This window comes from Diprion similis, chromosome 3 (genome assembly GCF_021155765.1).
Source record: "Diprion similis isolate iyDipSimi1 chromosome 3, iyDipSimi1.1, whole genome shotgun sequence".
NCBI lineage: Eukaryota > Metazoa > Arthropoda > Insecta > Hymenoptera > Diprionidae > Diprion > Diprion similis.
In genome coordinates, this window is record NC_060107.1 from 3,752,542 (window position 1) to 3,775,329 (window position 22,788).

Sequence of the window (22,788 nt, forward strand, 5' to 3'; positions counted from 1 at the left end):
CACGTGAAAAAGAGCCTCGGACCAACAGCAGAGAAATGGCGAAGAAAATTTCCAGTTTTTCCGCTGTAACTCTTAATGCGTTGATCGCAGCGTATTGGGACTGCGGTTAATCGATTTCTCGCGCAAAATTACGTCGAAATAGTACCCTAACGAATTATTTGCAGCACTTTTGAAAGTCGTCGAAATTTTCGCCAAAAATCCAAAGGGGTAAGCCTTACTTTTTTGGTCATTTTCGAAGCCGAAAATTTTTGGTCTTGGAATCGATTTGTATGACCATCTCTAGAGTAATTCGACCCCCAGGAACTCAGAAAACACGTGAAAAAGAGCCTCGGACCAACAGCAGAGAAATGGCGAAGAAAATTTCCAGTTTTTCCGCTGTAACTTTTGATGCGTTGATCGCAGCGTATTGGGACTGCGGTTAATCGATTTCTCTCGCAAAATTACGTCGGAATAGTACCCTGACGAATTAATTGCAGCACTTTTTAAAGTCGTCGAAATTTTCGCCAAAAATCCAAAGGGGTAAGCCTTACTTTTTTGGTCATTTTCGAAGCCGAAAATTTTTGGTCTTGGAATCGATTTGTATGACCATCTCTAGAGTAATTCGACCCCCAGGAACTCAGAAAACACGTGAAAAAGAGCCTCGGACCAACAGCAGAGAAATGGCGAAGAAAATTTCCAGTTTTTCCGCTGTAACTTTTGATGCGTTGATCGCAGCGTATTGGGACTGCGGTTAATCGATTTCTCTCGCAAAATTACGTCGGAATAGTACCCTGACGAATTAATTGCAGCACTTTTTAAAGTCGTCGAAATTTTCGCCAAAAATCCAAAGGGGTAAGCCTTACTTTTTTGGTCATTTTCGAAGCCGAAAATTTTTGGTCTTGGAATCGATTTGTATGACCATCTCTAGAGTAATTCGACCCCCAGGAACTCAGAAAACACGTGAAAAAGAGCCTCGGACCAACAGCAGAAAAATGGCGAAGAAAATTTCCAGTTTTTCGGCTGTAACTTTTGATGCGTTGATCGCAGCGTATTGGGACTGCGGTTAATCGATTTCTCTCGCAAAATTACGTCGGAATAGTACCCTAACGAATTATTTGCAGCACTTTTTAAAGTCGTCGAAATTTTCGCCAAAAATCCAAAGGGGTAAGCCTTACTTTTTTGGTCATTTTCGAAGCCGAAAATTTTTGGTCTTGGAATCGATTTGTATGACCATCTCTAGAGTAATTCGACCCCCAGGAACTCAGAAAACACGTGAAAAAGAGCCTTGGACCAACAGCAGAGAAATGGCGAAGAAAATTTCCAGTTTTTCGGCTGTAACTTTTGATGCGTTGATCGCAGCGTATTGGGACTGCGGTTAATCGATTTCTCTCGCAAAATTACGTCGGAATAGTACCCTAACGAATTATTTGCAGCACTTTTGAAAGTCGTCGAAATTTTCGCCAAAAATCCAAAGGGGTAAGCCTTACTTTCTTGGTCATTTTCGAAGCCGAAAATTTTTGGTCTTGGAATCGATTTGTATGACCATCTCTAGAGTAATTCGACCCCCAGGAACTCAGAAAACACGTGAAAAAGAGCCTCGGACCAACAGCAGAGAAATGGCGAAGAAAATTTCCAGTTTTTCCGCTGTAACTTTTGATGCGTTGATCGCAGCGTATTGGGACTGCGGTTAATCGATTTCTCTCGCAAAATTACGTCGGAATAGTACCCTAACGAATTAATTGCAGCACTTTTTAAAGTCGTCGAAATTTCCGCCAAAAATCCAAAGGGGTAAGCCTTACTTTTTTGGTCATTTTCGGAGCCGAAAATTTTTGGTCTTGGAATCGATTTGTATGACCATCTCTAGAGTTATTCGACCCCCAGGATCTTAGAAAACACGTGAAAACGCGCGTCGGACCAATAGCACACACAGTATGGAGGAAATTCCAGCAGCTGCAAAATTCACATAACAAATTCTTCCTCATTTCGGCCTTAACACTTGATCGCTCCCTCGTATCCTAATCAGACTACGCTCAAAAAATTCATACTAAAAATGTAACGGGTCCGCCCTACTTTTTCTGCAAATTTCAAAGCTCAATACTTTCTGCGTCAGAATTGAATGAAGTGTCCTTCTCAAGCTTAAATGTATTCCTAAGAATTCTTACAAGACATTCAGAACCATTTTGTACTAACAGCTGAACGAAGACCAGGAAACGTTTGTTTATTTCTTTCTTTTAATTCACGCTACATCAAATAATTATTATACAATTCCATACACACCAAATTCTGCAGAGGTGCATAGCACCCGTACACTGGCTGAAACTAAAACTATACTCTCAAACTACAATACTAATTATCTGGTATCATACTTCTTACATTATGGACAAGGTCATGTATATTGCACACATTTGTCCTTATATACAATAGTCAGATTTCCTACGCGACGTTCAATCAATTTCTTGCATGCCTTTTTGTCTTTTATTTAAACTCTAATAAACACGTACATTGTTAAATTACAGTCAGTATACACTAACACACGAACACTTGTACCAGACTCAAGGAAATTTGAATAAACTGTGACTGCAACTTTCCAGCTTCCAATTTGTGATTTTTCTTCTCCACCCCTCGAAAACAGAGTCTCTCTTCCTCTCTCTCTTTCGCACTTTCCTTCCTTCGCTAACTGTCTCTCACTTCTGTTCTGGTTTGCCTCTAAAAACCTTGTATTCACTAGCGACAAAAAATCTGCCGTAAATTATCATTCGGTCTTCCGGTGTATCCAGAATCCAACCCACCATCTTCATGATGACATTGATAATTTAAAATTACCCAAGAAGCCTTAGGATGGGTGCGATTCAACCGAATAGATAGGCTGTACAAACAGTGCCTAATACCTCCAAAGAATGTTTTAATTTGAGACCTCATTTGCTCAACTGTAAAATAATCTACCTCTGATTTGTTAGTCACGTATCTTATTGATAACAGCCTCACCTGGAGTGAGAGAATTTTTTAGACTGCTCTTGTGAACTTTTGTTTAGTGACATCACGTTGAGGAACTACAACGGAGTGTTCATGCTAACCTGAATCATGTACCACATCTATGGACCTTGGCGCTGAAACGTCATTCAAGCAATTGAGTCACAATTTACGTACGAAAAACATCAACGGGAGCGATTTGAAGAACTCCTGCGATTTTAGTTTTAGTATAGTTATCAAGTGGTTAAACTATTACAAGAAAATATTTCGGTATTGTGTTGCGTTGATTAAATTACTCAACACAAACCGAGTGGGCACCATTGTTTCATCACTTACAGGTTAAATGGTGAAAATGACTCAAATCAACGAAGGGAAGATAAGGCAGTGCTTAACAAAAGTTAATAACATTTTTTGTTCGTAGACCAACGCCCTCCGATATTCGCCAACTTTTCATAGCTTTCAAATCATCTAGAAATACAGTTCAAAGTACATCCCTCAAGTTTTGCCCAAGATCTTGTGCCATGTCGATTCAGATATTGACTTGTATTCATACTGCATAAGTTTTTATAATCTTCACCACCCGTGCTAAACTGATTTAGAGATTTGGAAATTCATTCAACAAAGAAACACTTGATCAGCGTGCTTAAGCCTTGCAAATTTATCATATTTTACTTCGTCTTTCGCAGTATCAACATCCCGACCTCACCTATCGCGATGTTGTCAGCGTACTCAGCCAATATTTTGCTCTGCAGTATAGAGTAGAGCCGTATGGTACGCAGTTTCCAATATGTTCAATATTTTCTTCAATTATATTCAGTAATTAATCTCCTTGATCTTGCTAAACCAATTTCACTTTCAGCAGCTTTCTCTGCTAATCCTAATAGACAATTTAAAGTTCGATCACTTCAGTGACACACAATAAATTGTAATTAATATTTTTCAACATTTATGATTCAATTTCACAGTATTCACGGATGGAACACGCAAAGAATTATTCAGCTTACAAGGAACGATACCAGTTACTTATAAAGGTATAATTATCAAGTTGACAATCCTAAAATATTCCTTCCTATTATTATCTTTACAATACTCATACATATAGAAAGCTACAGTTTTGGTTGTCGCGTTACAAAATCGTGGTCCTTCTTTATTTTTCCTTATAGGAAATGTCTACAACATTCCTATCTGCGTATGGTTGATGGATACCCATCCCAATAACGCACCAATATGTTACGTTAAGCCTACAGCAGACATGAACATCAAGGTCAGCATGTATGTGGATCACAATGGAAAAATTTACCTTCCTTATCTTCACGAATGGGTCCCTGTAAGTAAAAATCGTATTTACTCAATTATTCTGTGTTTCACATTAGCAGCAGAATATCTAAAATTGCACAAAATACAAAGAACTTGTCTTTTATAGCAAAAATCAGATTTGTTAAGCTTGATTCAAGTGATGAGAATAACTTTTGGAGAACAGCCACCAGTTTATGCTAAACCCAAGAACGACAATCAGACTTCTTCAACGCCGTATCCTGTACAGTGTGAGTTACAATAAAAACTGAATATCCAATCTTGTTATTGTTCAGTTATAAAACAAATATCTGATCTCTGCTATTCATTAAATTTTCTTAATCCATGTAATGATATTGTAGCCTTCATGCCAGTTCCCGGTAGTGGTGGAACTTCTACTAGTGGTTTTCCACCTTATCCTAGCGCTTCACAGTACGGAACTGGCAGTAACGTTTATCCACCTTATCCAACATCTGGAACACCTGGAATGCCATATCCTGGGTACACTCCATACCCCGGTAGCACATCGAGTTACGGGGGACCCGTGTTCCCGGGTTCTTACCCAACGCCATATCCGCCAGTCACACAACCAGTATGTCACATCAATTCTTATTGTAGTTGAATTGGAGTGTCAGCTAATTTTACCAGCAAAAAGTTTTTTCACTGATTGCTTAATTATTTGGTAATAATGTCTCCCTACTTCGAAACTTCTAATCTTTTAGTCGCCGAGGGTGCCTGGAAATTCTAGCAACACAGATACGATATCCGAGGAACATATCCGAGAGTCTCTGTTGTCCGCTGTTGGTGATAAATTAAGACGCCGTTTGCGTGAGCAGTTATCTCAGGGAGAAGCAGAACTAGAAACTCTGCGTCGCACCGAGCAGGAACTAGCGAGCGGATCAGCTCGGTTAGAGGAATTGCTCAACAAGCTGAATCGGGAGAAATCTGAACTTGAGAAAAATATAAATATACTCGAGGAAAAGGAGAGCGAATTGGAAAGAGAAATTAGTAAACTTTCCGACAATCAAACCATCGATGTTGACGAAGCAGTAACGACAATTGCTCCCTTGTACAAACAGTATGTATATTTGATTTGTTCTTACGACTGTATACCGTATAGATTTGTTGTAATTTAAACTGAGCATTTTTTTACCAATCAAGGATGCTGAATGCCTTTGCGGAGGAAGCTGCTATCGAAGATGCGATTTATTATCTTGGAGAAGGGCTGCGCGGAGGGATCATAGATTTAGAAGCATTTTTGAAGCAAGTTCGACAGCTGTCACGTCGGCAATTTATGCTCCGGGCACTAATGTTGCGTTGCAGACAGAAGGCTGGTCTGGCAGGATGAATAGAAATTGATCTTGGTGCTGAGATGATGAACTATTGGCTTTAAAATGTAATTAATTATACCTACACATGTTATACCAAGATATGCGAACAAAGATTTATTTACGACGTACCATGTATATTAAGAAAAAAAAATTTATCGATAACATTATACCACAGAATGAATACAAATAAAAAGTAATAACTCTGTAATAAAATAAAGTCCTGATGAAATGACCATAAACCACATGGTTCAATTCAAACAAAAATTTACGATTCTTACAACTTCTTAGTCGACATATATTTGAGAATAAAATTTGTAAACTATATATTTACATTTAGTATGAATATGTACAGTGTTTTATTTCGTTTTTATTACAGTTTATATATTTTTATTTCTTTTGTCAAAAACAGAAGTGAGGAACACTGTATGAGGTGTCAAGAGTCTGTGCCATAATACACAGTCGAATCTATTTTACCATATTTATTATAAATAGTTAGAAAAATGACTTTGGTTCAACGGAATGTTACAGATGTATAGCGCGGTTCCTTGAAGTCACAAGAATCACATGCAAGTCACTGTTCAACTTGTAGAAATTTGAATATGTCTGGTGTAGCAAAATGGGTTATGATCCATCACTGAAAGCAAACGCAGATCAGGATTAAAATATTCGTATGGGCAAGAACCTAAATTTATATTTATATCTATATTTATACTGTCAACATTTACCTAAACATAAATTCCGACCCAAAGCAGTAGGAACAGTACACCGAATCCGGAGAATATTGCAGCAACTAAGGAGACCAGCAATTCCTTGAATATGTCTCTGGTAAACTTGGTGCTGGTTACTTCATACACGAAAAACCATGCGGTAAAGAATATACCGATTCCTAACAGGACTACAGCCAAATGTGGAAACACGGCTGGGTTTATCGGCGAGACGTACCTCGTCATGGACTCGATTTCAATCTGCAAAATATTACGAGTAAGAATAAAATAACGAATAACCAAAAGCACGGATGAAGCGATTAGAACTACTAATGGAACAGTTCAACTGCTTGGTTATTGGTTGTTGCCATACGGGAAAAATTAGTTTTCAACTGTTCTGGCAATGGATATGAGAGAAAAAAAAATATAATATTTAAATTACATGCGCTATTACGGTTTGCAATACAGCGACGTACCTAATAATACCAAATTATATTCTTACCATTTTAGTGGATGTATATTTTGACGTGGCCTACCGGTAGTACTAGACATGTAGCTTGTACCAATGGTTGTCCTGATAGTAGATTGTCCCCTGACCCTTAATACTGACTTAGCCCGTGGATGATGTCACTTTATGGAAGACTTTTGCACAGTCGATAAGTAAGATTACAGGATTTCGATCATATCGAAAAATGAAAATACCACTGAAAATAATGATCTTCGAATGAAGGTAATTGTTTAATTTAACCTCGGTATTTGACGATTTTTATATTTTTTATGCCAACGTGAAACTAGAACTCGATTTAGCTTCATTTTATTGAAATATGGAATTATATGTAGTGCGCAATATCCTGCCTTACCGACTCTAAGGTCACAGCACTCAGAATCATCGAACTACAGTACTTACCACGCCACGCATATTAATACTTGATAACGTTAGTAGTCCTTGATACGCGACGCTAGCCAATGTTTTATATTTGTGATGACCACGGTGTTAGAATATGAGGTGGTCTAACCTCGGACTAAAGTCCAACTCGCGCTGGATACTTTCGGAGTTGCATACTGAAACCTAACTCGAGTATCATTGTTTCTCTGTTTGATCTTATGCGTTGGACAGAGATAGGATAACTCATGTGCGACGCCTGGCGGAGGATCAGGGGACTTTAGTAAAATAATGAGTCTTACATGTTTTCATATGCGGAGTATAAGCCGTCGTGGCAGTCAAATCACCTTTTATTCATACACCGTGGTGATCACTACGCACATTTTTTTCTCATACACACTCGCACGCAACAACACTCGTGTGTTAACATCGAATCACGCGTGCGATTTCCAAGAAGAAGAAGGAAAGTTGACGCAATCTCGTGTTGACTGTGTGATTGCACTTTTGCTTGAAGATTTTACAAAGCAATTGAAGTAAGTAATAACCCTTTCAAACTGTTTGCTATTTTAGTCAATACAAATTTCGCATACCTATTTAATGCCCGCGTTTACATTTGTAACGTTCAATTATTTAAAAGTCATGTTAAATTAATCAAGGTCGAACAGTGACGTATTGGATATACATATGTATATACGCTATATTTGAAGATTCTCTAACTAGAAAAATAAGACATTTCTTTGATTCTCTGTAGACTTCATCTGCAGTCTAACACTGAGTTCGGGTCTATGGCATATAAATTTGTTAATTAGGTCATCTATATTTGGACCCTAGCTTAGAAGCCCTAGTATCTAGGTGCACGCAGCATAATATCGGAAATTATTTCATATCGTCTTTTTTTATCAGCAGCTAAATTGACCAAAATGAATAAGAACGGCCCACCGCCTCCATATGAACCACCACCGACTGCACCGCCTACCTATTCTCAAAGTGTGGGAGGTGTACCACCTGCCAGTCCTTATACACCAATACAATCGTGTGAGTCAATAATGTAACCTGTATGCAACCGTTACGTATGACCTCAAAATTATTATTATAACTTCATCTGCATATTTCAAATGCCACAAAATTAAAACGCCTTGTTCATCTCTGAGGATCAACAATAGGACATCTCATATCTCTTCTCTCAACTACTTGCAAACTTACGATACTTTTATGTTGAAATTATTTGAACAATTGTGATGATTGAATATGAGAACGAAGTTGTCCAAACACTTCAAACTAGCATTTTTTTCCTTTCACAGTTGCAGGAGGTCCAACTATAGTTACAACAGTTGTACCGGTTGGACCGCATCCGACACATATGATATGCCCTCAATGTGGAACTGAGATCGATACAGCAACCAAAACAGAGCCTGGAATGATTGCATATATTTCTGGAGTCATTATCGCACTACTCGGGTACACTATCTTTTTCTCAAGTAGTTTTAAAACGTTATGAACGTCTGGAGTTATCTCGATTTACAACATTCAAATTTAATTGGATTGTTTTTTAGATGCTGGTTAGGATGCTGTCTAATTCCGTGCTGCATTGATGAATGCATGGATGTTCATCACAGCTGTCCGCATTGCAAGGCGTACTTAGGTCGCCATCGAAGATAAACGATGTACAGAAAAGTGAAATTTTAATCGCTGCATTTTGACAGAGGGTATATATAATATAAGACGAGTAAAATAAAAACGTAAAGGTAAAATATCCAAGCATGGTAGCTAAAAGTACTGCTGCAGTTAGCAGCACATATAGAATTTCGCAGCTACATATCTATAACAGGGTCGCGGTCGACCGGGAAAGCCGAAAATAGTCAGGGACTTTCGTCTATCGGGAAAAGTCAGGGAATTTCATTCAAGAAAAATCGTCGCTACCCTGTATAATTCAAAGCAGGTTGTAACAATATATCAAATACGTTGACTCGGAGAAGTGAGATATGAACATACGTGATTCGCACGTACATTATTATACGAAATGTTTGTAGAATTTGAACAATTATAAGTGGTTAAGCTATTGTTGGTTGCTATAGATACCTATATTGAAGGCAGCTTCTTTCAAGTAATCATTTGCAAAAGTTACCTAATCTCGCTTATTAAATATGAAATTAAAATAAAGTAGGTCAGTAGCTTTACGTACAAAATAGTCACATATTTTATTTCTACATTCATTATATAGCCCTTCTTGCCGCTCGTTTAATGGACTTTAAATAAGAGTTCGTCAATGTAGCGCTATTATCTATTACTAACATTGATGTTCGGCTTGATAAATACAATTAACGAACTGCATGTCGTTACATGTTAATTAGGTATAATGAACTACTCGAAAAACTGCAAACTCTACATTTCCTCGCAATTGTTATTTTTATGCCATTAGGCAATTTCTTCTCTCACATTATAGACGATTGCTTCTTTTTATTTCATTGTATTACCAATATAAGTAATACACTAGTGATACATGTATCAGGTCTGACTGATACTGACTTGTCTATCTTTCAATCACTTGAATGCTATAATTTTATTGTATGCACACAGAGAATAATACATATCGGATGTAATATAGCCAATATACCTAATATTATAGCTACATTACACACTTTTTTTTATCGACACACTAAGAATAAAAGAAAAACTAATTACAATATTGAAGTATATTCTTCTACAAATCTACTATGTCAATTACGTTATAATTCCGTAAATGTGCCATTTCTCACCTACACAAATGTTGGGCTTTATCTCATTCCACGATGAAAAAAAAAACCAACAGAGTCAACTGTGGCTAACAAGACTAGAGTATAATACAGTAAATTTTGTATTACTTTCGATAATTCTTACCATTTTTTCCCAAACAATGGTGCATGTTTATGTATAGTATGTATGTACGTATACATACACGCACTGTTATTTTTCCGCGGTGATTTATCAAATCCGAAAAGAGAGGTATAAAGAAACAGTGGTTTTATTTTTAGCAAAATACAATTTGTTATGAATTTTCATTTTATTGTAATGTCGAAAGTAAAGCAAACAAGTATTTCGTAAGAAATGTGTAAACGTGAGTGCCTTTCAAGCGAAAACTGTCTCTTTAATATAATAATCACGGACAATGTAGTTGAATGATTTCTACATTTCTAAGTGACGATTTGAAAGTGTTCAGTGGAGCACAAACTGGAAACGCTATCCACGTCTTATTTGACATTATTGCAAAGAAGCAAAGGATACAGCGACATTTTATGTAAGGTATTGCGATATAAGGATAACTAAAGCAAATTGCATTGTCCATTGCTTACGTGTATTTATCCATTTTACACTAATAACAACTAATAAAATTGTTATTATTTTTTGTAAAAACGTTAATACAAAAAAAATATATAAATTATATATACATATACTTGGTGTACTTAATAAACCAATTATCAATATTAGTACCTATATTTTCGTGTACCCGCTGAAAATTCTCTTTAAAAAAAAATGTACATACGCCCATACGCGTTTCACAATTTACTTTGCATTGCGTCAAGAGAAAATAAATCCAATTCGCTACGTGGGATAGAATAATTGAATAGATTAAACAATCAAAATATTCGATGTGGGCGAAGTATAATCGTGTTATTTGTTAAAAATGTATACGTAATCTATCTGCTGCTGCTGTTTCGCGTCAATGGCTAGTGTCAGTCCGTGTATGGAATTCAAATTGGATTGCTCTTTCTTACCGATAGCGATGACACATGCAACGTAGCCTGTCAGAAATCGCTGTTTTATCTAGCATATAATTTTGTTATGCATACTTGACGGAGCAGTGGTTCAATATTATTTGAATTAACGGTAATTATCCAGCAATAATATATTTGCCCTTTGGTTGAGTATATCATCTCGAGTTCACCTGTTAAAAATTTACGCCCGACAAGCACGGTATTCAAAACATAGAACCTCAGTCGCTTCTAACCTAAATATCCTTGTAGGGGGGAAAATGACCCAACCCTAATTAAATCATCACTCTTGTCACATTGCTTCATACGGTATTCAAAAGATCGTCAGCATCACGATCCCTTGATATTTCTCTCGGTCAACAATTGCTCCAAATCTTTATTACAAAGGTTCATATTTTTTTCAGTTAACTCTACAAAATTCAACGATGTCAGGCCCGCCGCCTCCTCCACCTCCAATGATGAAGTTACCAGTCTCATCGGATTCTGGTGGCGATCAAGGCAGAAATATGCTCTTACAATCAATTCGAGCCGGCAAACCATTAAAAAAAACCGTTACCGTCGACAAAAGTGCTCCAGCTATTGCAGGTATCGTCTAAGCTACTCACAGATTTTCATTCATTCAAAGAAAATCTCATTAATTCCATCGCCCATCACACCTAATCGAGGGTAAACTGATGACAATTGATGTAAGGCGTTGAGTCACCTCAGGTCCGTTTCCTGGGATACTCTTTGTATATCTGGCAGCAAGTAGAACTCTCGCATTGGAATGTCTGTACAAATATATGGCACATCTTGTTTCGTGTTATTATATCACTCGTGAATCCACAAATTGTTATTATTTCAATCATGTATAATATTTCAAAATCCAATTTATTTTCTTGGAGAATTTGATGTCATTTTACTTTCAGGAAAAATTGGAGGCGAGTCCTCTAGTATTTCATCATCTGTTGGTGGAAATAATAATAACTCCAGCTCTAACGGCAGTAGTATTAATAATAATAGTAACACTGGTCCAATGGGTCTTGGCGGATTATTCGCTGGTGGTATGCCAAAGCTGAAACCGACTGGCCTGCGAGGAAACGTTACGGATCGAGGAAATGTTACAGAACGTGATAATTTTAGCTCCAATGTTACACACAGTAATAATGCAAATACAAATACCAAAAGGGGTCCGCCACCCATTCCTCCACCAGCTACACAGAAGCCCCAAATACTCCAGGTATAATCTATGTCTTTTTGGTTCGTTGTTTGGATGGTGGAATTCTTATTCAGAAAAGTTTTTGTCGATCAAACAATTTTCCAGTGACCTATCCCAAACAACAAACTCTCATCAATAAGCATTAAAATTGATCAATCCTTCGATTACAGAGTGTATCTGACTCAGCTTTAACGAATTCAGAGCAATCACGAGGGTTTGGAAAGCCAACATTTGTTCCAAAACCCCCTCCACCCTCATCTGTGGCTCCACAGAAACCGTCACCGCCTCAATTTGCTGCTCCACAGAAGCCGTCTCCACCTCCAAAAAAGATTAATCTAAGCAGTCTTCATTCATCTAGCGGAGGCGTAACAAGAGCCCAAAGCATGCGAGTGCCTCGGACTCCTCCAGTTCTTGCACCAACCTTGTCTTCTCTTCATCAATCTCAAGATTGCTTGAACGATCCACATCCACCTCCACCTCCCAGGCCAACTCCTCGTCATTTAAGACCACCCGTCACTAGACCGCCACCACCTCCTCCCTCTAGAATAACAGCTGCACCTAGCATGCCTCCTCCCCCGCCGCCACCCGTTCATCGATCTGGCAATTCGCATCAAAGACATGCTCCACCCCCTCCGTCTCCACCAACGCCTCCCACAAGAGGTTCTTCGATGATGCGTAACGGTCAATCTTCAAGCTGGTTGGATTTTGAGACAAGATTCGCCGACACGTTTCATTCTGCCTCAACATTTCCACCTCCAGAACCTTTCAAGGGATTCCCAAAAGTCTACAATAGCAGAAACGGTGAGACCAGCCCCAGAAATTTCAGTCCACAGTCTATCCTTGGCTTCAATCTTAGCCGTCATTCTTCAGAGTTTGATGCATGACTTGTCCTTTCACGTCTAGCTGCTTATCAGAATTATAATACCCTGCTGTTGACTAATCACTGGAGCTTGTATAACACTTTATATGTATATATAATTTACGCTACCAGCTTTATACGTATTCATTAGTATTCTATTCTTCGTTTTGCATGCTATTGCACAGACAGGTAACGCAGGCGATTTTTATTTACTACTTTTGGTGTTTAGACTCTCTCAACTAAACAAATAGCAATATTCAAAATTGAGTGTTTGTGGTATTGCATTTGTAATACAACTGTCCATATGGATGGTCCACAAAAATCGTATGGTTCGTGACAGAATTTTCTATTCATTATTTAATCACTGATCTTAATGAGAGTAGCGAAACCAGAAATTTTTCGACCAAGGGACAATCAATGATTTGTACCATTTCATCTAGCGATCGTACTACACATTTATGCAAAATGATGCCAGAAGATATGGTAGATTTAACGTTTATTTTAGTAAATAAACGATCAATGTATAGTCTTGATAATTATAGAAAAGAAAAAAAGGGTGCTCAAAAAAATGTTCTGAATATTTCGAGAGCCATGAGTAGATTAAGAAAAAAAAAACAAAGAAACTGAAACGTGCCTTACCTCTTTCATCACAAATCGTTGTGGATTTGGAAACTATTAAGATATAATTTTATGAGAGAAAAGCAAACCTGTTCTGTTCTAATGGAATAACAATAATATTTGTAGATTCGTATTGCCATTACTATTGTTAGTATTACACAGTTCAATATATCTATGTTACTGATTCTTTCAATGATACATATTAGATGAAGCCGTACAATTCTATTTAATATACAGATTCATATTTGTTACATTAAACTACAAACAAGGCAAAACTTGTACGATGACAAACTTCTTCAAAACTACGTATACTTCATATTTACAGTTACAGTGATCACAATTTAGTATTTGACTGATTTTTCTTTCTATACATTTCCGTTCATGTGCATGGTAATATAGTATTATTCGGTATCAGTAGATAAGAAAGAAGATGGGAAACGAAGCCGTACTATAACTATTTCAATTTTCACTATCATTGTCTGATTTCACATCTCTATAGGAAAGATTTCAAGTAAGTAGTGGATCTGCAGTGTTTACTTTTAAGTTGTAAATAACTAGTGCGTTTTAATTATTAACATAACATGCCGCATATCTGATCCAACTAACACTTCCATTATTCAAGTTTTCACTCATATACTTAGTGCGTTCGGTATTTATATCTGATTTCTCAATTACCTCGAAACGCGATGCATCTCTCTTCTTGCGATGCATTTCGAGGTGTTCTCTCTTCTCGCGAAGTGTTGCAAGGTAATCGAGGAATCAGATGTTAATATTGAACGCAGCTTTATTTCAACAAAATAATTTTATATAACACAACTAATAATTTCTCTAATACAAAATGTATTGAATTCGAAGTTTTATTTCAAAACTTGACTTGTGCGTACGGTAAATTGGTTTCATTCAATGGGCTGTAGTTAATACTTTAAAAAATGATAAATGTATAACTGTGTTAATAATCTTTACTAATTCAATTATATAGCACCTAACCGAATGACTGTTCTGTATTTAGAGAGCACACATTTATTTAACTCAAAATTGCATGCTGCATATACAGTTGTAAATAATTTGATGGGTATTTAGCTGTAATGGGCGTTTTGGTGATTGACAAGGAAACAAAATTTAAGGAATGAATCAATGAATCAATGTCGGGATATTACAGCAGCTAAACAACAGGCTCCTGCTCCACCGCCAACAACCCCCAACACGATGCTTCAACTTAATTCAACTCATGGAGAAAGACAGTGGCCACGCGATGCAGCTTCGTCCGCCTGTTAAATATTTCACTAAATTTAGTCTTCCATACGTCTATTTCACCGAACAGTCGACAGTAAGATCTTTATGTACATTTTTTTTTCATTTTTATCTCCCAATATGATATTGTGTTACGGTCATTACAAAGATACGGAATGTATTAATCAATAATAGACCATTTTAAGTTAGAGTCTGTATTATAGAGGGATAGAGGTAAGTGCGCTAAATGAAATTTCGAATTTTAGAATCATACGTATATCAATGCTAAATGGTCAAAACTTATCTTGATATCCTCCGCAAATTCATCAGCTACTTTAGTACTGTTGAAATTATTTATTTAAACAAAAAAAAAAAAAAAAAAAAACGCAGTTACTTACGTTTCAGTCAACTTAATAAAAATTAACTACAATATTAGAAACTACTAAACTAATGCACTCTGTTGTCTAGTCACTAATTCTGCACTACATTGAATGAGCTCATGTTCATTAGTAAAGTTTTAAAAATTCAAAAAACTTAGTAATACTAAATGATTATTCAATGATCTGTTAACTTTGATTCTCTAGTTGATTTCATTTCTAGTTTAAACCGTGCAATGTGAATATTTTACCTGTTTTTAATTGTGAACATTTTCTTACAATACTTTAATTATAAAACCCTTGGGTAAGGCGGTTAAATTAGACGGACTGTTTTAGCAGAGTGATCAATAATTGATTTATTAAATTAGATGTACAGCAACGATAATATAATAAGTTTACTTTTTTAATTTACTTTTTTTTTTATATATTTTGTTTGTATATATTTCTCGTCGATAGCCAACCTACCCCAAACTCAGTATGAAACGTGACTGATTGCTTGTCTTACCTACGTCATGAACCCATGACTCTCAAGTACCTATGTATTATGCTCTTCGAATTCGTTTATGAAATTTTCATTATCAAGTGTCGCCTTTTACACAGGTTTTATGCAGAATTGTTGTCTGTAATTCTGCTAATTTTATCGCCAATCAAAAATAGTTTTAACAACCAATGAGAAAGATTAACCACGGAAACGAAGATTGAAAAGTGCGTTCACTATGAAGCACAGTGCATTGGTTTTTGGTTGGCACGAGTGATTGGTCGTAAAGAACGTCAACCAATCACGACTTTTGTGCCTCAAGTTCTTTTTCTATAATTCTGCGGTACTCATCGAAGCCACCTTCAATGCATCGCACACCACCATCACCGCACACCCATAGCTCGTGACATACCATACGGATAAGGCGTTCGTCGTGCGATACCAATATGACGCCACCCTGAAAAATTGGATAAATGTTGTTAAACTTCAAACGCATGGAACAAGCAATTTAGTTTACTTTCATGAATGATTGTCAACCGTACTTGATAAACCTCAAGTGCTTTCCCAAGAGCTTCGATAGACTCGATATCCAAATGATTCGTGGGTTCGTCAAGTACCAAGAAATTTGGCATTGCTGCGCACATAAGAGCCAGAGCCACTCTTGATTTCTGACCTCCAGACAATGAGTTTATCGTTTGCAATGCCAAGTCTCCACTGACTCCAAAACTGCCCAACATTCGTCTGTATTCTTCAATTGGTTTCCCTGAAAAAAAATAATTTCTTTGGTCAACTTGCACTTTACATCTTACAACTCAGGTTTCCGGCAAGAATCGTAAATTGGGTAACATGTACCTGGGAAGTGATTTTGTAGTAGTTCAACAGGACAGACACGCATATCTAGTTGGTCCACATGATGTTGACTGAAATATCCGAATTTCAAGTTTCTATGAAGATGTACTGTGCCGCGTGTCGGACTCAATTTCCCAGTAATTATTTTGAGAAGCGTTGTCTTTCCCGCTCCGTTTTCTCCCACTATACAGATGCGCGACTGCAAAGTAGCTGTGAGATTTACACCAGTGAATAAGAAATCAGCGTTGTTTCCACTGCTGTCATATCGAAATGAAACTTCGTTCAGCTGGAGAATTGGAGGACTGAGAGCTTCCACTTCTGGGAAACGAAGGGTAACTTCTCCCTCCTTCTCCATTGGTTTCAACTCAGGTCTGAAAATTTTTGAAACTTCATTTAATATCCGATCTACTAAGAAACAAGCAACGAAAATATAAGCAAAAAGTGTACAGCAAAGATTTTGTTAGAAGAAAACATACAATTTCTCCAGCATCTTGATCTTGCTTTGAACACTGGATGCACGATTAGCATTGTAACGAAAACGATCAATGAACTCTTGTACATGGGCTCTTTTGGCTTGTTGTGCCTCAAATTCTCTCTGTTGATTTCGTTCCCGTTCGCCTTTTGTCCTTGCAAATTGATCGTAATTTCCTCTATAAGCTTCAATTTTTTGTGCTTTTAGATACAGGATATCTGTCGGTACCTATATTCAAAGGTATCACAAAGATTCATTAGCATAATTATAAAGATACATTTCGTTCATTGAATCCTTTGATACATACTGTGTCCAAAAAGTTTCGATCGTGAGAAACAACCAAAAGAGTCGTGGGCCAGGATTGCAAATACTTCTCAAGCCAGAGAATGGCTTTTATGTCAAGCATGTTGGTAGGTTCGTCGAGGAGCAGAAGATCGGGTCTTGAGAATAGCGCCCTAGCCAAGGCCAAGCGCATGCGCCATCCACCAGAAAAAGATTTTGTGGGCCATGCCTGCCTCTCGACAGAGAAACCGAGACCTGAAAGAATGGCGCTTGCCTTCGCAGGAGCCTTATCTACTTCTGCTAACCTCATGGCTTCATAAACACGTGCCAACTCTTCACCAATAGAATCACCTCCACCCTGATCCAAAGCTGACTGGAGATCAGCTTCACGGCTAAGCAACTCACTGCGCTCATGGTCACATTCTAACACGGAATGTAGCGCCGAGGTATCGTCACTCGCAACCTCTTGCTCTACATGAAGAACCCGTACATGTGAAGGAATCCGTAATTGTTTGCTGAGGAAAGCGGGGAAAATATATTGATGATAAGTATTTTCTGACTTACATGAAACAGTGATCCTATGGATTTTAGTAACGTAAGACACTAAAATGAATGAGAAAAGATTTACCGGTAAACACTTGCAGCTTGTTTTCATAGTAACTAATGAAGTTCGTACGTTGCAAAAAGTAATCAATCAGACAGAGTACCAGAAATTTTAATCAGACAAGTAAATCTTGTGAATGTTTTCTTATTATGTCAAGAAATTATGAATTTCAGGTTACTCCAAGAATATCAGGGACCACTGGTTGTTTTATTTTACCTGGATATCATTCTAAGCAGAGTTGTTTTTCCGAGACCATTTCTACCAACAAGACCATAACGCCTACCAAATGCAAGTGTTAGATCAGCACCTTGCAGCAGGACTCGATCGCCATATGCCACGTCAAAGTTCTCTATTCGGATATCCTGTGTTTTATTGACTCCACCTTTGCCCTCCATTCGACTGTCTTTCTTACTGGTCATTTGACTAGCACTGGCAGTTTCCAATGCAACCGTCGCATTGACATTTCGATTTACAGATCCTGAATCACCACCAACTCGTTTCTCAAGTTTTTGTTGCAGTTTCGCTTCTGCCTTTTCCAACTTTTTAGCATCTACTTTCTAAAACATGAGTTTGAATAGGTCCTGACTCAGTATAAATTTATAAAAAATGTGCTGGCAAGAATTTATAGATCCATTCAAAATCATTAGAATACATGCAAGATTTTCTTTTTTTTTTACAAATTCATTAACAGTTGAGTGTGATTTTAAAAAATTACCGATCCATCATCCCTGGTTGTAACCCAAATACTTTTGATATCTTCAACTTGATCCTCAAGGGTTGCGGCCATTGCTCCCAAATTAACTGGAGCATTTAATACTTTGTTCACGCCATTGTTACGTTTGTCATTTCCAGCATGTAATTCCCCATCTGACGTCCCTTTTAACATTGCCAATAGTCTCCTGCATATTTTTCTGCAAGATGATCCAGATTATGATTTTGTCTTCAGGGTTCATTTCAAATTTTACTGTCAGCGATGTAAACCTTATCACAGATACTCTGACAACTAAATTGGCAAAGACCACAGTTTTTTTTTTTTTGTCAGGATGACATTTTTATGTAGTAGTAATTGGTGTCAAAAAATTTGACCCCAATCTGGAATTTTCAATATGCATTTAACGTTGAAATTTTCAGATAAAAATGGGAAATCACTGACGATAAAATTCAAAGATCACCCACAGTTTGACGTGGTTTGCACCGAGCTTAACGGAATATTTTACCGACCTAACCTCTTTCTCAGGCTTATCAGCTACCTCGTGCAAAACCTCACCAATAGCTTCGTAAACCTCGTCGCCATCCTCGAAGTCATCTCGAGAACTGTCGAGAATGCCTGAAAAATTTCAGCGTATTTATATGAATGTGCCGTTTGCCGAGACGATATAAAATCGGTTCTAGGTTAACTTGGTAAACCGTACCTTCGACATACTGATACAAATCGTCATCTATAGAGGGAAATTCAGTCCTGATATAATCGCCACAAGCGGCCATGGTGATCGGTTTATATTTCTGCCTCACGATATCTTAATAAATTATTTAACTCTAACGTTATATCAAAAAACCGACAAAACTGTAGCACCATCAAACTCACGAACACATGTTCACGCCATTTTGAATTTTGGGACTGAAGAAATATAGCCCCGCGTATCAAACTACTGTTAAAGAATATTGATTTCTATTTAGAATAAATTCCGCCAAGCGTTTACGCATGAAATAATTTTTTTTCATACCGTAATTCCTTGACCGTACAACAGAAACATACTTTCTTGATTGTATCATTTATAAATTAATCGTATGACCAGATTCGCCATTTTAGAACTGTCAAAAAGTGGTAGTGGGCTTCCCAATTCCCGTGTTCCGTTCGTTCGGCGTGTATATCAATAATACAGCAATCTGTCGGTACCGCGTACGTTTTTAATTACTCTTAATTATGTACTTGTTTCTATGAAGTGATGTGAAGTGGTGGGACTCAGGATTCGCGTTTCAACAAGAGAATGATAATGCGCGTTAAAATAATGTGTCGACGTCTGTGAAAGTTTGCTTTTTTTCCAACTTTCTAGGGCTTGGTCAATATTATTCGGTTACAAAGTACCCACTGTTTTGTTTTCTTATAAACTGGCGTGCATCTTTGACTATTGTCTCAACACTCTTCTATCCGACTATATGTAAACAAATAATGGCAACAGACGCCGAGGAGTCGGACACCGATGAACGGCCCACTAAACGACTGCGTATCGGAGATAAAGATCGTGTACAAATGGTAAGTATAAAAATGCCTGTAAACAATTAACTCGAAGCACAATTTTTCAAGCACGTGTTGTTCATTCGTAATTATTTTCCTCAGGATCAACAAGAGATAGAAACTGAAGAGATTGTTGCAGGAAATGCAAGCAGAGAGGAGAATTACGAGGAAGAGGAAAACAATGAGATTGAAACACGAGCCAGAGAACGTCTCAAGAAATGGCAGGCAAGACAAGTGGCAAAAGGTTTTGTAGACAACACGATAAACCGCGTGCTAGAAAACTATGTAATCTCTCTACCGTTCAACGAGATGTATCCTCGCCTCAATCCACGAACCGATGATATGGAGGACCGGGCAGTCGCGATGGCCATTCAAAATCATGGGTTGGTACAACCGACCGTAAATTATGTCCCCAGTGCAGATCCTCCTGCCCGTCGCAATAACCCGGTAAATGAATATTGGGTTCGGGAGGACGGAGTAATTGAGCAAGGTCGATGCACGTGTCCTTTGAGCAGTGAGCAAAAAAACAAAGCAGACAACTTGGCCGGATCCGCTGCTTCTGCCGATGAAACATGCGGAAGTTTAAAGCAGGACGAGGAAAATGCTTGCTGGGTCGGTGACAAAGGAGATGAGAATAATCAGCAGCAGGATTTTCTTGAACGAGCAGTCGCCGAAGCAATAAAGAAGAAAGGACTCAGTGCACTCAGCGTAGACTATGGTTGACATCAGTTTGAATTAACAATTATCGTGTTGCTTCTATTGTACTCGTTTTTCTCTATTTTACATCTATATTGGCAAACGGCTGGGTACATACGGTACTTTACGTTAGCTGCGTGCAATCACTGACTACCTTTTCATAACTTTTCGATTTTAATTGAAGACAACACTTGTATTAATAGTTGCTAATGCATGTTCTGTAATCATATCATTCACATCAATCAATCCTATCATGCTATTCCCAGTACAGGATTATCAGCTTTTTTCCTCACTTTGTTAACGATAATTATTTAAACAATTTTTAGCTAACAACTTGGAATTCATTTTTTTTCTTGTCACACTAATTCACTATCAAATTATTTAGATATCTCTAAGAGATATTTTCCAGCAACGATATGACTCTGAATTGTAAAACAAAGTTTTATAGTAATACGATATAGATTTTATAGTTCATAGTTTAGATCGATATTTGGTTTTATTTTTTTATATCGCTAGTACGAAAATAAATAGGAAGAAACAAACTTCCCAATATTATATACCGTATTTTTCCGAATGTTCGCAGAGGTTTATTGTCGTTGATAGCACCTGCCAAAATTGTTCTTGTCTTATACATGGTTAAATAAGAAGAACACCCCGAAATATTATCTCAGAATTGAGGGTTGTCTTGTATAAGGGATCGGCTTATACTCGGAACGATATGGTATTCCACACACAAGTCTTGATGTTAAACTTACGTACCCTTGTACGTGAACACATAATACTGGGTATAATTTATCCATTCCAATACCCTAGAATTAGAAATTGCATTAGCTATATTGATCAATGTGAGATACAATTTCTTTCCTTCAAAGCAGGAAATATGAATTAAAGGCAATAACATTATTCTTATCATATTTGTATAAAATAAATAACTGATCCTATCTTTGTTATTGCCTTAGAATCTATTTAGTTTTAAATGTTGCAATCCGTTATAAATATAATGTAATCAATTTTTAATCAAGTGAGTAAAATTAATCATTGCATAATGTTGAATTATATATATATTTTTAATTGAAAAAATAATTCTTCTCATCCATTTGTTGGTCATATTCCACCATTGTCTATTGGATGTATTTTTCACGCATAAATCAATCACCAATATTACTTCGCATTTAGAACGCTGGCTAAAAAGTTCATATAAAAATACCATGAAAATTAATAGATCATTTAAATATATATATATATACATATATCTTTTAAATCATGCCTGAGGATGCAACAACAAATCATGGAGAATCTTGACAGTTCCTATGCTGTAATTAATTGAATAATATACAATAATAATTCCGAGTTAAGTTACATCAAGTATTTTAATTTTTAATTTAGAAAAACCTAATAGACTTATAGAGATTATTATATTGACAGTAAATTTTATAACAAAATAAAATATAATTCATTTATGTATATACTATAAGAAGCTTCTCGTTGGGCTTGCAATTGTATCCTTATCCATTAATGTAAATCAACAATTTTCTTTTTATCTTGATTACCACATATGCTTTTTAAAAATAGAAAATGAGTTGCATGAAGCTATCTAACATCATGTAATACTGTCAATCAATTCAACTGTTAATCATGGAAAGTAATTTTTTGTAAAGAGCACCTTCTTCAATGAATTTTGGTTAAAGTCTTTTGATTACTTTTATTAAGAAATACGAAATTACTCTAATTTGTAATGGAATGACCATCTTGTAGCAGACAAAGATTTTGTCTCAATTGACATCTTTCAGTAAAAAAAAAATTTTAGTAGTGTGGCCTTGCATGGGACACGACATTCATATTATAGCGTCCGAACAAGGTGAGGTAGAACAATAAATACTGAAAGTTATTTGATAATTCAGATCTGATTTTAAATAAACATGTTCTGAACGAAATCCTTTACATTCATTTCACTTCAATGATATTATTATTTATTTCCAT

General features: G+C 36.9%; 6 protein-coding genes across 11 annotated transcripts; 4 read left to right on the top strand and 2 right to left on the bottom strand.

Moving 5' to 3' along the window:
* The first annotated feature begins 3,131 nt into the window (after positions 1–3,131).
* LOC124404352 (tumor susceptibility gene 101 protein) lies at positions 3,132–5,805 on the top strand. The gene is made up of 8 exons (XM_046878423.1): positions 3,132–3,346; positions 3,636–3,720; positions 3,915–3,980; positions 4,113–4,276; positions 4,373–4,493; positions 4,605–4,834; positions 4,965–5,320; positions 5,404–5,805. The coding sequence occupies exons 1-8, from the start codon at positions 3,293–3,295 to the stop codon at positions 5,588–5,590; spliced, it is 1,263 nt and encodes a 420-aa protein (XP_046734379.1). The 5' UTR covers positions 3,132–3,292; the 3' UTR covers positions 5,591–5,805.
* A 162-nt stretch (positions 5,806–5,967) lies between these two features.
* On the bottom strand, positions 5,968–6,900 carry LOC124404377 (transmembrane protein 258). 2 transcript variants are annotated; one of them, XM_046878465.1, is made up of 3 exons: positions 6,780–6,900; positions 6,299–6,538; positions 5,968–6,156 (listed from the first exon to the last, which is right to left on the bottom strand). In XM_046878465.1, the coding sequence occupies exons 1-2, from the start codon at positions 6,780–6,782 to the stop codon at positions 6,299–6,301; spliced, it is 243 nt and encodes an 80-aa protein (XP_046734421.1). In that variant the 5' UTR covers positions 6,783–6,900; the 3' UTR covers positions 5,968–6,156. The 2 variants fall into 2 exon arrangements, with proteins under 2 accessions (XP_046734421.1, XP_046734419.1); XM_046878463.1 differs by having other exon boundaries at positions 5,968–6,207.
* Positions 6,901–7,536: 636 nt separating this feature from the next.
* On the top strand, positions 7,537–9,020 carry LOC124404376 (LITAF domain-containing protein). 2 transcript variants are annotated; one of them, XM_046878462.1, is made up of 4 exons: positions 7,537–7,693; positions 8,067–8,195; positions 8,462–8,618; positions 8,714–9,020. In XM_046878462.1, the coding sequence occupies exons 2-4, from the start codon at positions 8,081–8,083 to the stop codon at positions 8,817–8,819; spliced, it is 378 nt and encodes a 125-aa protein (XP_046734418.1). In that variant the 5' UTR covers positions 7,537–7,693; positions 8,067–8,080; the 3' UTR covers positions 8,820–9,020. The 2 variants fall into 2 exon arrangements, with proteins under 2 accessions (XP_046734418.1, XP_046734417.1); XM_046878461.1 differs by having other exon boundaries at positions 7,538–7,693; positions 8,064–8,195.
* A 1,861-nt stretch (positions 9,021–10,881) lies between these two features.
* On the top strand, positions 10,882–15,598 carry LOC124404354 (formin-like protein 3). 2 transcript variants are annotated; one of them, XM_046878431.1, is made up of 5 exons: positions 10,882–11,024; positions 11,314–11,494; positions 11,818–12,128; positions 12,278–12,908; positions 14,747–15,598. In XM_046878431.1, the coding sequence occupies exons 2-5, from the start codon at positions 11,335–11,337 to the stop codon at positions 14,857–14,859; spliced, it is 1,215 nt and encodes a 404-aa protein (XP_046734387.1). In that variant the 5' UTR covers positions 10,882–11,024; positions 11,314–11,334; the 3' UTR covers positions 14,860–15,598. The 2 variants fall into 2 exon arrangements, with proteins under 2 accessions (XP_046734387.1, XP_046734386.1); XM_046878430.1 differs by having other exon boundaries at positions 10,885–11,024; positions 14,744–15,598.
* Positions 15,573–19,497, bottom strand: LOC124404332 (ATP-binding cassette sub-family F member 3). Of its 2 annotated transcripts, XM_046878382.1 has the most exons (9): positions 19,289–19,497; positions 19,098–19,203; positions 18,592–18,787; positions 18,093–18,433; positions 17,298–17,787; positions 16,995–17,218; positions 16,522–16,889; positions 16,212–16,432; positions 15,573–16,126 (listed from the first exon to the last, which is right to left on the bottom strand). In XM_046878382.1, the coding sequence occupies exons 1-9, from the start codon at positions 19,359–19,361 to the stop codon at positions 15,971–15,973; spliced, it is 2,175 nt and encodes a 724-aa protein (XP_046734338.1). In that variant the 5' UTR covers positions 19,362–19,497; the 3' UTR covers positions 15,573–15,970. The 2 variants fall into 2 exon arrangements, with proteins under 2 accessions (XP_046734338.1, XP_046734339.1); XM_046878383.1 differs by lacking the exon at positions 19,289–19,497 and having other exon boundaries at positions 19,103–19,203.
* Positions 19,498–19,710: 213 nt separating this feature from the next.
* LOC124404370 lies at positions 19,711–22,742 on the top strand. Of its 2 annotated transcripts, XR_006928998.1 has the most exons (3): positions 19,711–20,130; positions 20,215–20,918; positions 22,081–22,742. XR_006928998.1 is itself a non-coding variant. In XM_046878455.1 (2 exons), exons 1-2 carry the CDS (start codon positions 20,047–20,049, stop codon positions 20,833–20,835), a joined length of 705 nt encoding a protein of 234 aa, XP_046734411.1. In that variant the 5' UTR covers positions 19,711–20,046; the 3' UTR covers positions 20,836–22,742. The 2 variants fall into 2 exon arrangements, 1 of the variants encoding a protein (XP_046734411.1); XM_046878455.1 differs by having other exon boundaries at positions 20,215–22,742.
* The last annotated feature ends 46 nt before the right edge of the window (positions 22,743–22,788 follow it).

What these genes read in the sequence shown, in the direction of transcription:
- LOC124404352 (XM_046878423.1), top strand. Translation starts at nt 3,293, where the DNA reads ATGGTGAAAATGACTCAAATCAACGAAGGGAAGATAAGGCAGTGCTTA. An exon ending in TAAGGCAGTGCTTAACAAAA is followed by an intron (nt 3,347 to 3,635) that starts GTTAATAACATT and finishes CGTCTTTCGCAG; the next exon opens with TATCAACATCCCGACCTCAC. An exon ending in ATCCGCCAGTCACACAACCA is followed by an intron (nt 4,835 to 4,964) that starts GTATGTCACATC and finishes CTAATCTTTTAG; the next exon opens with TCGCCGAGGGTGCCTGGAAA.
- LOC124404376 (XM_046878462.1), top strand. Translation starts at nt 8,081, where the DNA reads ATGAATAAGAACGGCCCACCGCCTCCATATGAACCACCACCGACTGCA. An exon ending in TTATACACCAATACAATCGT is followed by an intron (nt 8,196 to 8,461) that starts GTGAGTCAATAA and finishes TTCCTTTCACAG; the next exon opens with TTGCAGGAGGTCCAACTATA. An exon ending in GTCATTATCGCACTACTCGG is followed by an intron (nt 8,619 to 8,713) that starts GTACACTATCTT and finishes ATTGTTTTTTAG; the next exon opens with ATGCTGGTTAGGATGCTGTC.
- LOC124404354 (XM_046878430.1), top strand. Translation starts at nt 11,335, where the DNA reads ATGTCAGGCCCGCCGCCTCCTCCACCTCCAATGATGAAGTTACCAGTC. An exon ending in AAGTGCTCCAGCTATTGCAG is followed by an intron (nt 11,495 to 11,817) that starts GTATCGTCTAAG and finishes TTTTACTTTCAG; the next exon opens with GAAAAATTGGAGGCGAGTCC. An exon ending in AGTCTACAATAGCAGAAACG is followed by an intron (nt 12,909 to 14,743) that starts GTGAGACCAGCC and finishes GGGATATTACAG; the next exon opens with CAGCTAAACAACAGGCTCCT.
- LOC124404332 (XM_046878382.1), bottom strand. Translation starts at nt 19,361, where the DNA reads ATGGCCGCTTGTGGCGATTATATCAGGACTGAATTTCCCTCTATAGAT. An exon ending in CAACCAGGGATGATGGATCG is followed by an intron (nt 18,434 to 18,591) that starts GTAATTTTTTAA and finishes CTCATGTTTTAG; the next exon opens with AAAGTAGATGCTAAAAAGTT. An exon ending in ACTACAAAATCACTTCCCAG is followed by an intron (nt 16,433 to 16,521) that starts GTACATGTTACC and finishes ATTTTTTTTCAG; the next exon opens with GGAAACCAATTGAAGAATAC.
- LOC124404370 (XM_046878455.1), top strand. Translation starts at nt 20,047, where the DNA reads ATGGCAACAGACGCCGAGGAGTCGGACACCGATGAACGGCCCACTAAA. An exon ending in ATAAAGATCGTGTACAAATG is followed by an intron (nt 20,131 to 20,214) that starts GTAAGTATAAAA and finishes TATTTTCCTCAG; the next exon opens with GATCAACAAGAGATAGAAAC.